Consider the following 15,562-nt stretch of genomic DNA (forward strand, 5'->3'; position numbering starts at 1 on the left):
GTCAAATTTCGTTTATAATTTTATTTCAGTATTGCAAATTTGGATATCCAAAACCCTTCATTGGGTTCAAACAATAGACTAAAAAATCAGAGATACATCATGTTTTGAGAATTTAGGGACGTTTTTACTTTCTTTAATAGATTTTTATATTTTTAGAGATTATTCTAAATAAAGAAGCTTATGCTTATAAGAATAATCTAATGTATTATCATCTTTATAGGAATGCGACGTTTTCTGGCCCACGGAAGAAGAAAGCGAGTTATTCGTGGCAAACTTTAGAGCGAGTTTCGTCGCCAAACACACGTACGTAGCGTCAAGGAGATCGGAACGAAAAGTGCAGCCCGAACCCACCGAGCCAGAGACGAACGGGTACAGGAGGACAGAGGGCAGTGACTGCGCTGATGATGAATGCCTCATACCAGAGAACAGTCCACCAGTCGAGTCCCCAGAACCAGGATACCGATTCGATAGGACGGAGCTGAGATTGGAACGTCTCAGTGGCAACAGAGATCTATCCGCCCGAAAATCAATAGCCAACGGAGACTTGTTTTCTTCTCTGTCAGAAAAGAAAAACGGCCCCAAGTCACCGAGAAGTCCATCGAAAATGTCGTTGAAAAACTTCAAATTAAGCTCCCCCACGAAATTCAAATTCCCCGAATGGGGGTCAAGGACGGCCGGTTCGCCCCCTGATACAGCACCCCCACCTCCTCCTATAGCCCCTTCGTTGACGGTGGCACAAGAAGCGGAGCTACGAAGACCAGTGTATGTGTTTCAAACGGTTTCGAACGTGCCAGAGGGTGTGTCTCCTGACAGGGTGATCGAGGTGACGACAGTGTCAGTGCATTCGCTACAGGACGATTACCAGTTGACAGTGAAGTTCCTCAAGTGCAGTGGTTGGTTGGACAGTCGCAACAGTGACTATGTGACGGGTAGGCCTGATGACAATGAGTGTGTTAGGGCAGTGAGGCAAGCCAGCTGTGAGAGTCAGAGGGAGGAGGCCATTGACAGGCTGATAGCACCGTTCCAAGACTCGTTCGCGTTGATCGAGTTTGTCGCGGCCAGTCAGATGGAGTTCAAGAATGGACCAGTGGTCGTTGTTGACAAGTATGTGGTTTTTGAAAACGGTTCTTATTTTTGGGTTCTGTAGGTCTGAATAAAAAAGAAAACATTGTAGGATCACTCGTGTTTATTCCGTTCGTCAATGTTCTCAAAATTAATAATCTGATTAAGGTGAAAAGTACTCAATGCTTGTGACCTGTGTAATGATAATAAAGGAGGTAACTTATTGTGGACAAGATGGAAAATTAAAAAACAATCGTTAATTGCATTGTGTGCATTAAACAAACGGTAGAACTTGTAGTGCAGATTTTTTTTTTTTATATTCTTTACAAGTTAGCCCTTGACTACAATCTCACCTGATGGTAAGTGATAATGCAGTCTAAGATGGAAGCGGGCTAACTTGTTAAGAGGATTTAAAATATGTGTAATTTTAAATTAAATAGTATTTAAGATTTTCAATGAAATATACGATAATTGAGCAATTGCCCTCCCCCTTATTTCAGAAACAAAACCTAGAATTTAAAAAAATATTGTAATGTTTTTAATGTAAATAAAATTCTGACTAAAGCAGCAAATGTGATTTTGAGACTTGTGCAGGAGATGTCCTAGTGCACAAGAGTGCGAGCATTAGGATTAGGATGGTGGGGTAGAAAGAAGTCAAAAATGGTAGAGTTCCTGCACAAACTCCAAAGTATATCTGTTATCTGTCTAAGTTCCTCGAGTACGGGTGGTATTAAAAATCCTTTAAAACCACACTCAAGGTCACAAGTCCCGGGACCTGCTCAAAGTGTTTCCTCTACCACAAAATGATGGTACACTCACTGTCGATGCTACCCGTCACACGTTAGTAAATCGATGATGAGTTGGCTATAAGACTATTTTTTGTAATTAATGAATTTCATTTTATTAACTGTAGATACGGAGGCTGGCGCGCGTTGACCTTCTGCTCGCTGAGCGCAGCGTGCGGCGGGGTGCGGAACCCGGCGGTGTCGGAGCCGGGCGCGGAGTTCGCGCCGCCCTGCACATCTGCGGATCTCTACTGTAGCAGCGCGCTCAATGCACACGCGAGATGCGCGCCGCAAAACGCACACAACGCACACAACGTAAGCAATCATCATTATCAACATATCAACCGATGGATCACGATCCTGAGCCGCCTGCATCCAGCAAATCCCAGAGACTCGCTTGGTTAACTAACACAGCGATTTCTTGGGACCCCAACTTTCATCTTCTCTTTGAACTACTACTTCTATATCTGTGATTTTGGTTCTTCTGCGGATCTCCTCATTTCTGATTCGATCACTTAGATCACTCAAAGCATAGCTCGTTCCATCGCCAGCGAGTCAAAAGGTTCTCAACAAAGTGCTCATTTAATTTTTTTCATATACAGGGTAACGCACAGAGCGCGTCGCCGAGCGGCAGTGGCACGTTGTCGGACGCCCCGCAGGCGCACTCCCCGAAGGCGCTGTTGGCGGCGTACAGCGCTCTCGCGGCGTATGCGGAGAAACTGCCCCGCCCCGACAGCTGAACCAGGTAAGTGACACGGTACATTTGCTTCATACTTCTGTGTTACCTCAGTAACTTCTGGTTCGAATTAAAAAAATATTTTTGTGTTGAATAGTCCGTTTATCGAGGAAGGTTTTATAACATCACGCAACGAGCTATTGTAACGTAGTACCAATGAAAACTGTAGCAAAGTTTATTTTGAGAGCTTCCTTAGCTTTAACAATAACGAAAACATTACATGTGGTACATAGTTCCCATTTAAAAAGTCAGCGTTAGCATATATCTTTTGAGGTTATGATATTAATACTATGATATTATCCTGATCCAAATGAGTACTTACAGTATTCGTCAAAAATATTTAGTTTTGAACAAAATAATTGCCCTTGGCATTAATTACTGGCACGGATGAATGACGTCATCGATCTTAGTGATCGTTAGATTTATATGGGCGTTCAAAACAATTTTTTTTTATATTTGTGCCTTTATGTTTATACTTCATACTATAAAAAATATGTTCATCTAATTACGATAAAAGAATTTTAATAGATTTAGACAGTTAATAATCTTATTTATTTTAAAACAATCTTTGTTTTTTTATGTATTAATCATTTTATATTAATGATAATGATAATGGCTTTATTTTGTAAATGTCTCATTATCATCATCATTATCAACCGATATTCGGCTCATTGCTGAGCTTGAGTCTCCTCTCAGAATGAGGGGTTAGGCTAATAGTCCACCACGCTGGCCCAATGCGGATTGGCAGATTTCACACACGCAGAAAATTAAGAAAAATCCTCACGATGTTTTTCCTTCACCGTTTGAGACACGTGATATTTAATTTCTTAAAATGCACACAACTGAAAAATGGGAGGATTTGAACCCACATCCTCCATCCATCAGAGGCAGAGGTCATCAGGTCAGGAGCTTTTATAGAAATGAATATATTCAAACCTAGTCATCATCCCCGTTATTATAATGATGAATTAATTAAAAATAAACAAAATATTATTAATATTATATAATTTCTTATTTCCAGGTCGCTGTCACCATCACAATCGGAGTCATTGTAAATGAACTGAAGCAGTACATTGATTTGTATGAACTGAATACTCAGTGTGTTGTGCGCTCTCGTATCACGTCACGTGACAGCTGTGATCACGCGTGATCATCACATCACATCACGTTCCACATCATCACATCACAGTAAGAACTGATTGGTGCAAACACTTGTGAATATTTCTGTTGAACCAATGAAAGTGACGACGGAACTATGACGTAATAAAACGCCTGTATTTGTATGTGTATCCTTATTAAAGTGTTACAACGTCAAAGTGAAATGGACTTTATGTATTTTGTTTTAGAGTTCAAATTTGTACACAGTAAAGTGATTATCTGCGGTATGGGATTTACAACTTTATAATATAGTCCGTTAGGTTAGTTTTCTATTGTTATGATATGGTTAGTCTTTTCTCCAGTACTATCAAAATATTATGACATCGAAATAAAAGTTTGTTCTATCGTGAGTGTCTATCGTGAGTGTTATTCATATTAATTGATTATGGAACACGGCTAAAACTCACGTGATATTACGTCGGAGTATGCCGGACTAGTTTCGAACCCATACGGGGCCCTTAGTCATGAGCTGGTTCTTGCATCGCGGCACGATCCAAACTTTGTTCATATTGTAATGATTGTCTGCGGTATGGAATTTACAACCTTAAAATATAGCCTGTTAGGTTTGTTTTCTAACGAACGTTTTTCTATTGTTATAACGAAGTGAAATCAAGTTTTATGTAGCTTATTTTGAAGCTCAAATATATATTTAACGATTTTTCTTAACTGTCATTAAAAATTAAAATAATTATTTATTATTTTTATATGTGCCATAACTTATTTTTCACTTTAAATTGTCCAACGTGAAATGATCTATCGGTTATGTGGTTTCCGATCATGACGTCCCGGGTTTGACTCCTGAGTCTGTCTATGCAATAATGGATTTTTGTTTCTTACAAGAACTTTTTAATAGCCGAAATTGGGAAGACGGTGATGTTATATTCCGTACATCGTAGTGATACGTCAACTCTCTTTCTACAAACGCTAACCCTTCGAAAACTAAAAAAGATGTGGGAATAACAGATCTGATCTATAACTTGATCAAGTCACCTATTATCGATAGGTCACAAATGTGACCTATCGATAATATGACACATTCTTCGTCTTTCCCGACTTATTGGAGGGAAAAGGGAATATTGGTCATATTTGAAAAAAAAAAAGATATGGCAAATATTCTTAAAAAAAAAAAAAAAAAACTAGGAAAGGAGGAAAGGTTTGGACTATGTGACACTTATCAGAAGGTAGTAAAAACCTTAATCTAATAGTGAATGTACAGATTTTGATCGTTACTATATTCGATGTAAACATATTAGGGATAGAGTCAGGCTATATTGAATGTATAGGGCATAAATTGGTAAGGTTTCGTCTATTATGAATATGCGGTTGTGTATAACTTGTAGATATCATAGAGTACGGGTAGTGTGGGGACTATTGCGCAGTGCAGTTGCAATCATATTGAATAGAAGCTAATTACAATATTTTTTTTTTATTTGAAGTTTTTTACCTAATATCTGATGAAGCTGGCGTTACTTTACAAAGGTTCATTATGAACATTGAATAATTAACAAATATCTGCAACAATACGAGAATTCCAAAGGACAGCTCCGCCTAGAGCCGATAAAAAAGTCGTGTGTGTTTACACTACAGAAGTTACAATAAAAAAACATAAATGACCTTAAAGTGAAGTGATGTTGGGTAGAAAAACGCAACGTTTTTAGCGACGCAAGAACGAATTTAATTGTCAACTTTCAGACCGGGCGCCTTATATATAAAGCGTTTCTTAAGGATTAAAATCCAAAAACATACTCATGGTCACTCCGAATCCGGATCCTACTCAGGATTCTTTACAATTGAACATTGTAGAGTGAACCTCTCTTCAGGATTCTTTGGCTTTGAAATATACGTAAAGAGAGGTGGTTTATTGTCGGGTCAGGGTCGCAATGTCGCTTGGATTTGTGAATTTTATGCGGAGAAGAGCAAAATAAATAATTTATTCATTGCATAAATTGCAATCAATCGGGCCATTTGAAACAAGTGTGAATTTGCGTTTTCGATATTACTTTATCGTACGATTGTAACTGCGTTACGCAATAAACTTTTCGCTTTTAATCAGTTTGTGTATTCTGTAAGTTAAATAATATGTTATAAAATATTCGATGTTTTCAACAATTTATATGTATTATTTAACTTTTAGAATAGAGTGACGTTGATTATGCAGGACACATTTTGTGAGATTTTTTCGAAATATTAATACTTCGAGAAGAAGCTTTGGTGTTTGAATATCCTTCGTATCGATACGCGATGTGAATAGTATTGATTTCTGTACAGACAGGTGATATAATTGGACAGTTGAAAAATGGTCAAATGTTTTATGGTCGCGTGCGATTTACCAACGGATCGACGGATGATGGTACGATGCTCTGTCTAAGCTCTGTTGTGACGATGTTCAGTGTTTTTCCATTGTTGAGACGGACTTAGTATGACGTGACGACGGGTACCAGCGACAGTGGTACCATCATTGTGTAGTAGAGGAAACAATTCGCTCAGGTCTCTGGACTTGTGACCTTGGGTGGGTCTCGGCGGCTGCTGCTGAGACGTCGCTGACTGCAGTCGGCGACCGCCGTCGACCGCCGCTGAGAGTCGTCAACTGCAGTCGTCGGTAGCAGCTGCCGCTCGTGTAAATGTACACTAAAGGAGGATCCCTTTAGTATGCATTGACACTCACCTCGCTAAACCTACACCCAAGGTCACAAGTCCTGAGACCTGCTCGAATTGTTTCCTCTACTACAAAATGATGGTACGTCACCGACTGCAGTCGACTGCGGTCGTCGGTAGCAGTTGTCGTTCGAGTAAATGAACCCATAGAATGCATCCCCTGCCAGACATGTTCTCCATGTTCACAATAAATGATCAATAATGACAATATAAAACATTATTAATATTACAACAACGCAATAATGCGTTTATTTAGTTTAATTAGCATCGCCGCCTCGTCCTTTTCCTGATCCCGTTTAGTATGCGGCGACCTTTAATAGGTTAACACTGCATGCAATAAAGTTGTTATCTTAGGTTTACAATTAACTAGCGGACGCCCGCGACTTCGTCCGCCCTTAGACCTCCTTAATCCGGCCCTATCGCTAAATCCGCTCTTGGCGGATACCTACCTGCCAAATTTAATTTTTATACGTCAAGCGGTTTCGAGATTTCGTTATGAGTGACCTTTCGCATTTATATATTGAGATTTCAGCGCGACATCTTCCGCCCTTAGACCTCTTTAATCCGACCCTCTCGCAAAACATGTCTATCTCTGCCAAATTTCATCTTAGTACGCCGTACTTTTATAATATATTGATTATGTGAATTATTTTGATCGTTTTCCCACTGTCCAAAATGTACTGCACACAAATAAAAAAAAGAAGAATACAATGGAGGTAAATTGTGTACTCGAGAAATTCCTACTAAATCAAGTAATGGTCCAGTATTTTATTATAGTAATAATCTAGTGTTGTAATATTGTATTATCGCGGAGACTGCTTTTGTGGTACGTCAATTATAATGTTTGGTTCCGTAGGGTGTCGTAGGGTGTCTCAGGCGGCAATTCTTGTGGGACAAACGTTTGAATTTCATTGATTTTGTTGAAGACAACAAAATATTTTTTTTTTAATATGTGAAAAAATAACTGAGCAAGTTGCAATTTTTCCAAGCGCCATTTTGAGACCAAGATACGTAAACGATTTATTAGAAAAACATGTATGTTTTAAATATTTTGTTACTAGCGGACCCGGTCAAGCTTCGCTTTGACTAATGTGCGCTTCTTCCCTACCCTTTCCCACCTACCCTACCCCTACCCTACCCCTACCTAAGGAGACAAAAACTAGCCTATGTCACTCTCTATCCTTTTAACTATCTCTACTTAAATCACGATAATTTGTCGCTCCGTTTTGCCGTGAAACAAAACAACAAACACACAGACAAACAAACAGACGCACACACTTTCACATTTATAATATTAAGTACGGATGTTACAATTTAAACTATCGTGAGTGTTATTCATTATATTATAATTATTTATTATAAAACACGGCTAAAACTCACGTGATACAACGACGGAGTATACCCGTCTAGTTTCAAATCCATACGGGGCCCTTAGTCATGAGCTGGTTCTTGCAACGCGATCCAGATTGACATACTCCAACTTGTAACTCACGTGAATTGTATCCGTATTTTATTATAAATTTATATGAATATAGTTACTACTCATGATAGTTTAAATTTTATAACATAACAAAATATTTAAAATATTGTGTTTTTCTAATAAACCTTTTACGTGTCTCGATCTCAATTTTTTTTTTTTCTCTTGTTTCTTGGTCTATCGGAGATCAGTTTCTGGACCATAATCCGATCAAATGACTATTTAGATCTCAAAATGGAGCACTAAAAATTGCCATTTTTAGTTATTTTTTTCATATATACTCAGAGGCACAATTATCCGCCCACTTTAATATACTCGCGTCATATTAAAGTGGGTGGATAATTGTGACTCTTGAGTATATTAAAAAAAAACAAAGAACACTTAAAAACGGTGTTTCACACAGAATTGTCTATCCGAGGTGTTTCTGCTAAGTGTTCGTAATATGGGAAAGATATAACCATGTATATATAATTCAGATTTATTACATAACTCTTTTCAGTTACATAATTAATATATTATTTTGAATCAGTTTTTCACTTCGTCCATAACCTGTAACTGTAATCCTATCCTGCCTAGTGGCAGTTTTCAATGTTTCTGTGACTATCGCGTTACCGTAAACGTGAATATCTAAGGAATTGAAACAGTTGTGCAGTACTGCCACTAGATGGCGCTGTTTCAATTCCTTCGAAATTCGCGTTGAAAAACGTTCAAAAACATTGAAAACTGCCACTAGGCATACATACATAATGTGTCTTATTTCGGCTGGTAGGAGGCTTCGGCCATGGCTAGTTACTACCCTAGCGGCAAAGACCTACCGCCAAGCGATTTAGCGTTCCGGTATGATGTCGTGTAGAAAGCGAAAGGGGAGTGGATTTTCAACCTACTCCTATCACTAAGTTAACCCGCTTCCTTAGATTGCGTCATCACTTGCCATGTCAAAGGTTAAATTGTAAAGAATATAAAAAACAATTAAAAATAGTAAATAGCCTTATTTTAAGTTGTACAATTAACCCAGACTTGATTAACAATAAAAAAAAAATCATGTCCGTCTAGCCATTTTTGAGTTTTAGCTATCTACTATGTAATGTATGTTAGTTTCTCTTTGCAGAAAATTAATTATAAGTGCCATAATAAAGATTTTGTGTATTATAAATAATTAACTGCTTGATTTATTAGGTAATCTTTATATTTGACAGTACTTTTTACACATCTATTAAGTAAAAAGAAAAGTTTGCCGTCACATGATGACGGTGACGGCAAATAGTATGACAGTGTTGTGCCGTTTGCCGTCACGGAATTTGAGTAGATTCTACTGTGAAGATGTCTCATATCAAAAATGTAACATGTACAAAAAATATTATAAAAGTTTTTGTTATAAACTAGCGGACTCGGTCAAGCTTCGCTTTGACTTACGCCTACCCCTACCCTTCCCCTGCCCTACCATATCCCTTTTTCTTTGCTATAAACCTCACGGAGCCCGAGACCTTTCCAACGAATGCAAAACCGTGGAAATCGGTTCGTGCGTTCTGGAGTTATAGCGTCAGGAAGGAAAACCCGACTTATTTTTATTATTATAAATGGATTAGCAAAACAAGTTATTTATAAAGAGAGCTTAAGTGAAAAACTGAGTCAAAATTGAACCGTGCAATCGAAATAATGTAAAGATGTACATATACAAAGCAAATAAAGGTCCGTTGAGCACAAATTTATGTTACGATATAATAGTATAACAGAATAGATGTTTTCATATCACGTACATTTTGCGCAACGGCAAAGGTTCACGGTGACGGTGGCTGTAACGGCAATGCAACGGCAACGGCAATGCAACGGCAACGGCAACACGACAGTGACAATACTTTACGTTTTCATAAACAGTAAATCCCGTTCGTATTCTTTATTACTGAAGCTCGTGTCTGAAGTGAAGTGTCCTTCACAATTTTGTTCCACTTAGTCCAGTCCTTTGTCTTTTTGATGGTAGTGGTAAGCTCGGTTTTTACCAAGTGGAGCGGACTTCTTAACAACAAGGCGAAATTGACTTTTTGATCGAATAGTTATGCGTTTTCACGAACAAAGAGTTTTGCTTGTTGATTGCACACTGCAGTTTTTTGCAATTTAAAAAAAAAACTTTGAATGACACACAATGATCAAAATGAGGGTAGTTGTTGTTTTTTTAACTCGACTATGCAATCGAATTCGTCTTTTGTCTCTATCTTTAGTATGGTATTAGACAGAGAGATATAGATATGATCTCGAGACTTGCACTATCACTCAGAGTTTTGAAAAAATGATTAAAAAGTTTCTGGTAATTCCCTTCCGCGTATACATAAATGTGTATTGTCCTTGTCGTGGACATATTGACGGACGCATTTGTGGTCGTGGACACGTCCACGAATGCGTCTAATCAGAACGGACGCATTTGCAATTTCACCGTGAACCAGCATAAGGCTGTGGTCGTACCACTCGAGCTGTAATATATTCAAAAGAGTCACTACTAATTAATATATTAATAAATAGAAATCTTATATCGAATCATGATTAAATATATTGTATGGCCTAAAAGAATGCTTATTATGTGATGTTACAGAGATATCAGTGTCTAACTTTCCGATTCAAATAAATTATATTCATTCATTCGCAATGTACTTTTGCAAGTTCCTCTGTATTATCGAAACTATTTACCGCTATTGACTAGTTTATCGCATGTTGCTATATAAATAAAATTGAATTTAAAACTCCAAAAATGTATAAATCTCTTAGAATACATAAATCTGAAATAAAAAAAAATATCTACTGCAAAAATGTTTTTAAGATTTTTAATATTATTTCATTGGTCGTTTATTTACCATTGTCATACATAGTGTTTAATGTTTATATATTAAATAGTATTTAGATAAATGTATATAGCATTATAATTAATTATTTATTAAACAACACGTATTTGAAGGATTTCTGTTTTTTTTTTTTGTTCGAAAGATATTTTATTTTGCGTGGTACGACCCCAGCCTTATATTGTTAGTATGGTTACGAGCGGACTATGTTTTGTGCGCTGGAAGCTATTGTATGTGCCATTTTAGGCTTAGTTAAGTATAATCGCGTAGTTAGTTTGAATTCTATTCCGTATACAATATAGATGTTTTTCGCTTAGCAAATTTTTTCTTACCCCCTTTTTTATATTCTATACCCGTATTCAATAAGGCTGGCACTCCATTAGAGATACGGCGATAAAGATATTCCGTGCAGTAAAAAATATGAATTAAATTAATAGATTTATCAGAATGCATTTCTTCATACCGACAATTTTTTCAAGTGTTTGATACACTTGAAAAAATTGTACTCATTTTAAACCATTATGTTAGAAAGTATAGCAAAACGTATTATACAGGATGTTCCGTAAACATTACCACATACTTTACAAGGTGATAGCTGATGGTGCATGCAGCATGGTATGACGAATCTGCGCTGAAGATAGGGATTTTTTGTATTTTGTACAAAAATCAATATAACTTGACAACCGTAAAATTTCTGCTAACATATATTGCGTTATTTTATTAGGCCTTGATGTCAGCTATCACCTTGTAAAGTATGTCGTAATATTTACGGAACACTCTGTATATCGATGTAGTATAAATAAAATGGAAAATGTGTAATTTATCTGTTTCACAGAAGTCATGTAAAACTGATTTAGTTTTAGTGGTAGGTAGGAGGTAGGTAATAAAAAATTGCTTACGGTTTTTTACTCACCAATCTCTAATAGAATGCCAGTCTACCTACAGTGTAACTAATGGACGACTGTTTATTATAAAATACTATAATATAATATTATATAATATAGTATAAGTACGTAGCAATCACCCGAACTATCATTTATTAACTGGCATACAGAAAAGAGCTTATTAGCTACGCACATTGTGTACAACATGCCTTACAACATTTGTTTAATTTTATTTTTATTAAACATTAAAAAATATTCATTAAAATTCGGATGTTACTAGCTCATAAATATTCATTCTTTTTGAAAACTACGAATATTGAAATTTTTTTAATCAATTTTTTTTATACTTCATGCACTTGTTCTCAAAGATTTTTGAAAAGTTGCCCACTTATTAGTAAAGTGGGACATGTCTTGTCTGATTTGGTAGTCGGTATATTTAAAATATTTGACAGAAAGTCCTTTTTTATATACAGAGCGAGTTAAAAGATACTGTAAAATATTTTAAATTACCCAATACAGTGTTTCTAGTCTGTGCGTACTTGTATTTGAGCAACTTTTTATAACTTTCTTTGAGCGTTTGTTTCAGTTTGTGTAATGTATTTTGTTATAATTTGAATTTAAGATATTTTATACTTTTCTATTTAATTATTATTAGATTTAGTTAAAATATCACTTTAATAATGGTATTTAAATGTATTTGTAATAACATAAACTTTACAAAATATTATATGTGACATATAGTGACATTTTATGGATATCAATTGTATCCAAGGTTTGTTTATGTTTAAAAAAATACTTTTTTCATAAAAAACATTATTGTCTTCGATTACCAAAGAAGTTGTACGAGATTCGTAGGAAATTTTTTTATTTTTGACACGATTGGTTTAAAAGCCGGCTTACTGTGCATTTATAATTTATATTAAATTAAATTAGGATTAAAAAAAACATTTGATAAACTTGTCATTGGTTGTAGATGTAAGTGATATTTTATCTGCAAATTTAAATTAATGGGTGATAATTTAAATTCAGCTATATTTTTCTGAAGTACCAAAAACTTCTGTCTTAGTCCTTTTTTTTTAATAATAATTAAAAACAAAAAACATTAATTAGGTTTGCAATAAAAAAGTATAATAAATAAGGTACAGACTTAATAACCTGGCATTGAAATAGAAAGGAAAAGTGTCGATCAGTTGCTCTAGTATAGACATTCCAATGTAGTACAAAATCATCCCATTAAAGTTAATAATACTCATAAACCATACACTAACAATATAGACCGATAACCATCACCCGACAAAAGACTTGCATATTGACCTGTATCTATATAAAATCTTTTTTTGATTTTTTTTTACAAATCTCAAACTACTATGTATACTGTTAGTATAAAATGAAGATACTGACTTAGCCAATAAAAGTAAAGGGCCCTAGCAAATCCACTGCAAAAATCAGTCAGTGTTTTGTTAAAGGTAAAGGAATTTTTGCTGTAGTATACATAGAAGTATTTGACACACAACTTCCATTTTTATAAAGATTTCTTTCGTAGATGATTTCGCCATAATCCCATCAAAAGTATAGTTTATCTACTTTTGGAAGTCTCATTGGCGTTTGACATTAAATAGTTGACAGATAGCGCGTTAGTGTATATAACGGAAGGTATGTTCTTATAGGAAATTAACCTAAAGGTTATACACACAAGCGCACTTGGTCTGTTATTACCACTACATTCAAAGGTAAAGAGATTTCCGGAATAGATAGCGCATAGCTGAGTCTTCGTCTTCGCAGTATAGAGGTGCAGAGTAGAGACCAGCAGGCGGCACCAAGCGTATCATTAATGAATGAATGAAGAATGCGCGTGCCATCTAGGGTTGTCAACCGTACTACGTAATATATATTGTACTATTTTTCGGGTCTGCGTGCTACTATACTGTTGAAGAAATATTATATAGAACGCAAAAAAACTATATTTTTCTGAAAAAATGTTGGCAACCCTACTGCCACCCGTGACTCTCTCCCTCTGTCGTCATATCTGCATCTCTGTACAGTGCAGGATAAGGATAATATGGATGTGGTTTGTCGTAAGTCATATCTACGATGATAATCTTTATCATTTTCTACATAAAACTAGTTATATCTTATAAGAAATTCCTCAACATAATGGACTGATACCCCTTAATTGCACAATTACAATAATTAAACGTCCCTTTTACAGTAGATTACTTTTAATCATTAGTGGACTAACCGTTTTTTACTATTTTATTAATTTTTACATGTATTAGTAAAGCACAATAACTAAACACTAACAAAGTCTGCAATAAAAAAATGCATGAAAATGTATCTTTATGCATAGGTTCCCAAATTGTTTTGAGTCGCCCACGTAATGACAATTTAAAAAAGCCGCGAAAAATTATTTATCAAAAAGTTTAATCGTTTCAAAATCGCTATCCTGGCTTGGTTCCACCAGGTTCTAATTGAACCTAAAGATTTTTACCTTTTCATAGTTATTTTAACTAAAATAATTGCTTTGCAATATTGATAAGATCGTTCTTGTCAATGTTTTGAAGCGATGCTTCTAAAGAAACCGAAGCGGCTATTGTATAGCTTTGCTTCTGTACAAAAGACAGTTTTTGTATTAATTATACTGCGAAGAATCAAAAAAATACATTCAAATGTACTAAATAATATTACAATACATTCAAATGTAATGTACTAAGAAACAGTCTGTTCCATTGTTTAGTCAACGTGATTGCTGTAGTGATATAATGTTACATCTATTTGCATAGAGTTAAAACTCGTAGAAACGCAATCGGTGCGAGCGAAATAAAGTCTTCTTAGCTTAGGTAGTAGGGCTCTTTATGACATAGTTGGTACAGGTGATTTTTGCTAAACAAAATAACTAGGTCTGAAGAGTATGGTTGTCGGTGAAATTAGTGGCCCATGAGGCTTATACATTAGACATCAGATTGACTGGCACAAGCTAGAGCATTGTAGGTGTACCTATTGAGTAAATAATACACTAAAATGTGTCTTTGCTTTTCAAAAAAATCTTTGTTTTTTCGTATCAATCGTTATAATGTTCAAAATCAAATTCAGTAGGAATAATGAGGTTTATTTTAAGCTATGAGTTTCCAATCTAACATGCTTCTGTTTGAGAATGTAACAATACCTCTTATTTACAAATCTATTGAGTTATGGAATTATAGTTAGCTTGAGTTTCTTATTGTGTTCTTTCTCAATAAAAAAGAAGTTATGGTGTAATAGACAAACTGAGATACGATACTACATACTCGCACATGAAATCAGAAGGCTTACTGCACTTTACTTTGCGTGCTCAGATTGTGTTTCTACGCGTAACAATTCTATGCGTTTTTTGTATTTTTTACTCATGTGTTTTGTGTACAGATTAATTAGTTATTATTAATTAATATTGAAAATGTATGTTTATCCTTAAGAAGTCGGAACATCACATGTTTGTCTGTGTAAATCAAATACGAAGATCTTATTTATTTCTTATGTAACCGCCTGTATTATTATTTGAAATGTAAAAAAATATATAAGAAATTGTCTACTCTGTGGTTTTTTTATTCATTCATCATTTGAATGTTGCAGATGTCCTATAAAAAAGAATTCGTACTAATAATATAAACGCGAAAGTTTGTATGGATGTTTGGATGTATGTTTAACGCCGCTACTACTGAAGCGATTTGGCTGAAATTAGAAATGGAAATAGATTTTACTCTGGATTAAAACATGGCTACTTTTATCCCGAAAAAATCCATGGCTTCCCGAGATTTCCGAAAACTGACGATTTTGATGAATGTTTGTTACTCTTTCACGTCTCGACTACTGAACCTAACTTGTATAATTCTTATATTGAATTATGTAATATGTGTGGTATAGTATTAAATAAATAAATGAATACCTTGTGCTCGCCACTGTACAAGATTGAAACTAAGCCTTGACTGAAGCAACTATCTGAA

General features: G+C 35.4%; 1 protein-coding gene across 2 annotated transcripts in view; it reads left to right on the forward strand.

Moving 5' to 3' along the window:
* The window catches only part of LOC112047381 (uncharacterized), a 64,016-nt gene extending 48,863 nt beyond the window's left edge, over positions 1 to 15,153 (forward strand). For both annotated transcript variants that reach the window (XM_024084493.2, XM_024084494.2), the window contains exons 19-22: positions 221 to 1,104; positions 1,976 to 2,162; positions 2,450 to 2,592; positions 3,605 to 15,153. In XM_024084493.2, the coding sequence (XP_023940261.1) occupies positions 221 to 1,104; positions 1,976 to 2,162; positions 2,450 to 2,587 (1,209 nt within the window). In that variant the 3' untranslated portion in view covers positions 2,588 to 2,592; positions 3,605 to 15,153. The remainder of the gene's footprint in view (positions 1 to 220; positions 1,105 to 1,975; positions 2,163 to 2,449; positions 2,593 to 3,604) is intronic.
* The last annotated feature ends 409 nt before the right edge of the window (positions 15,154 to 15,562 follow it).

This window comes from Bicyclus anynana, chromosome 25 (assembly GCF_947172395.1).
Source record: "Bicyclus anynana chromosome 25, ilBicAnyn1.1, whole genome shotgun sequence".
Taxonomy (NCBI): Eukaryota; Metazoa; Arthropoda; class Insecta; order Lepidoptera; family Nymphalidae; genus Bicyclus; species Bicyclus anynana.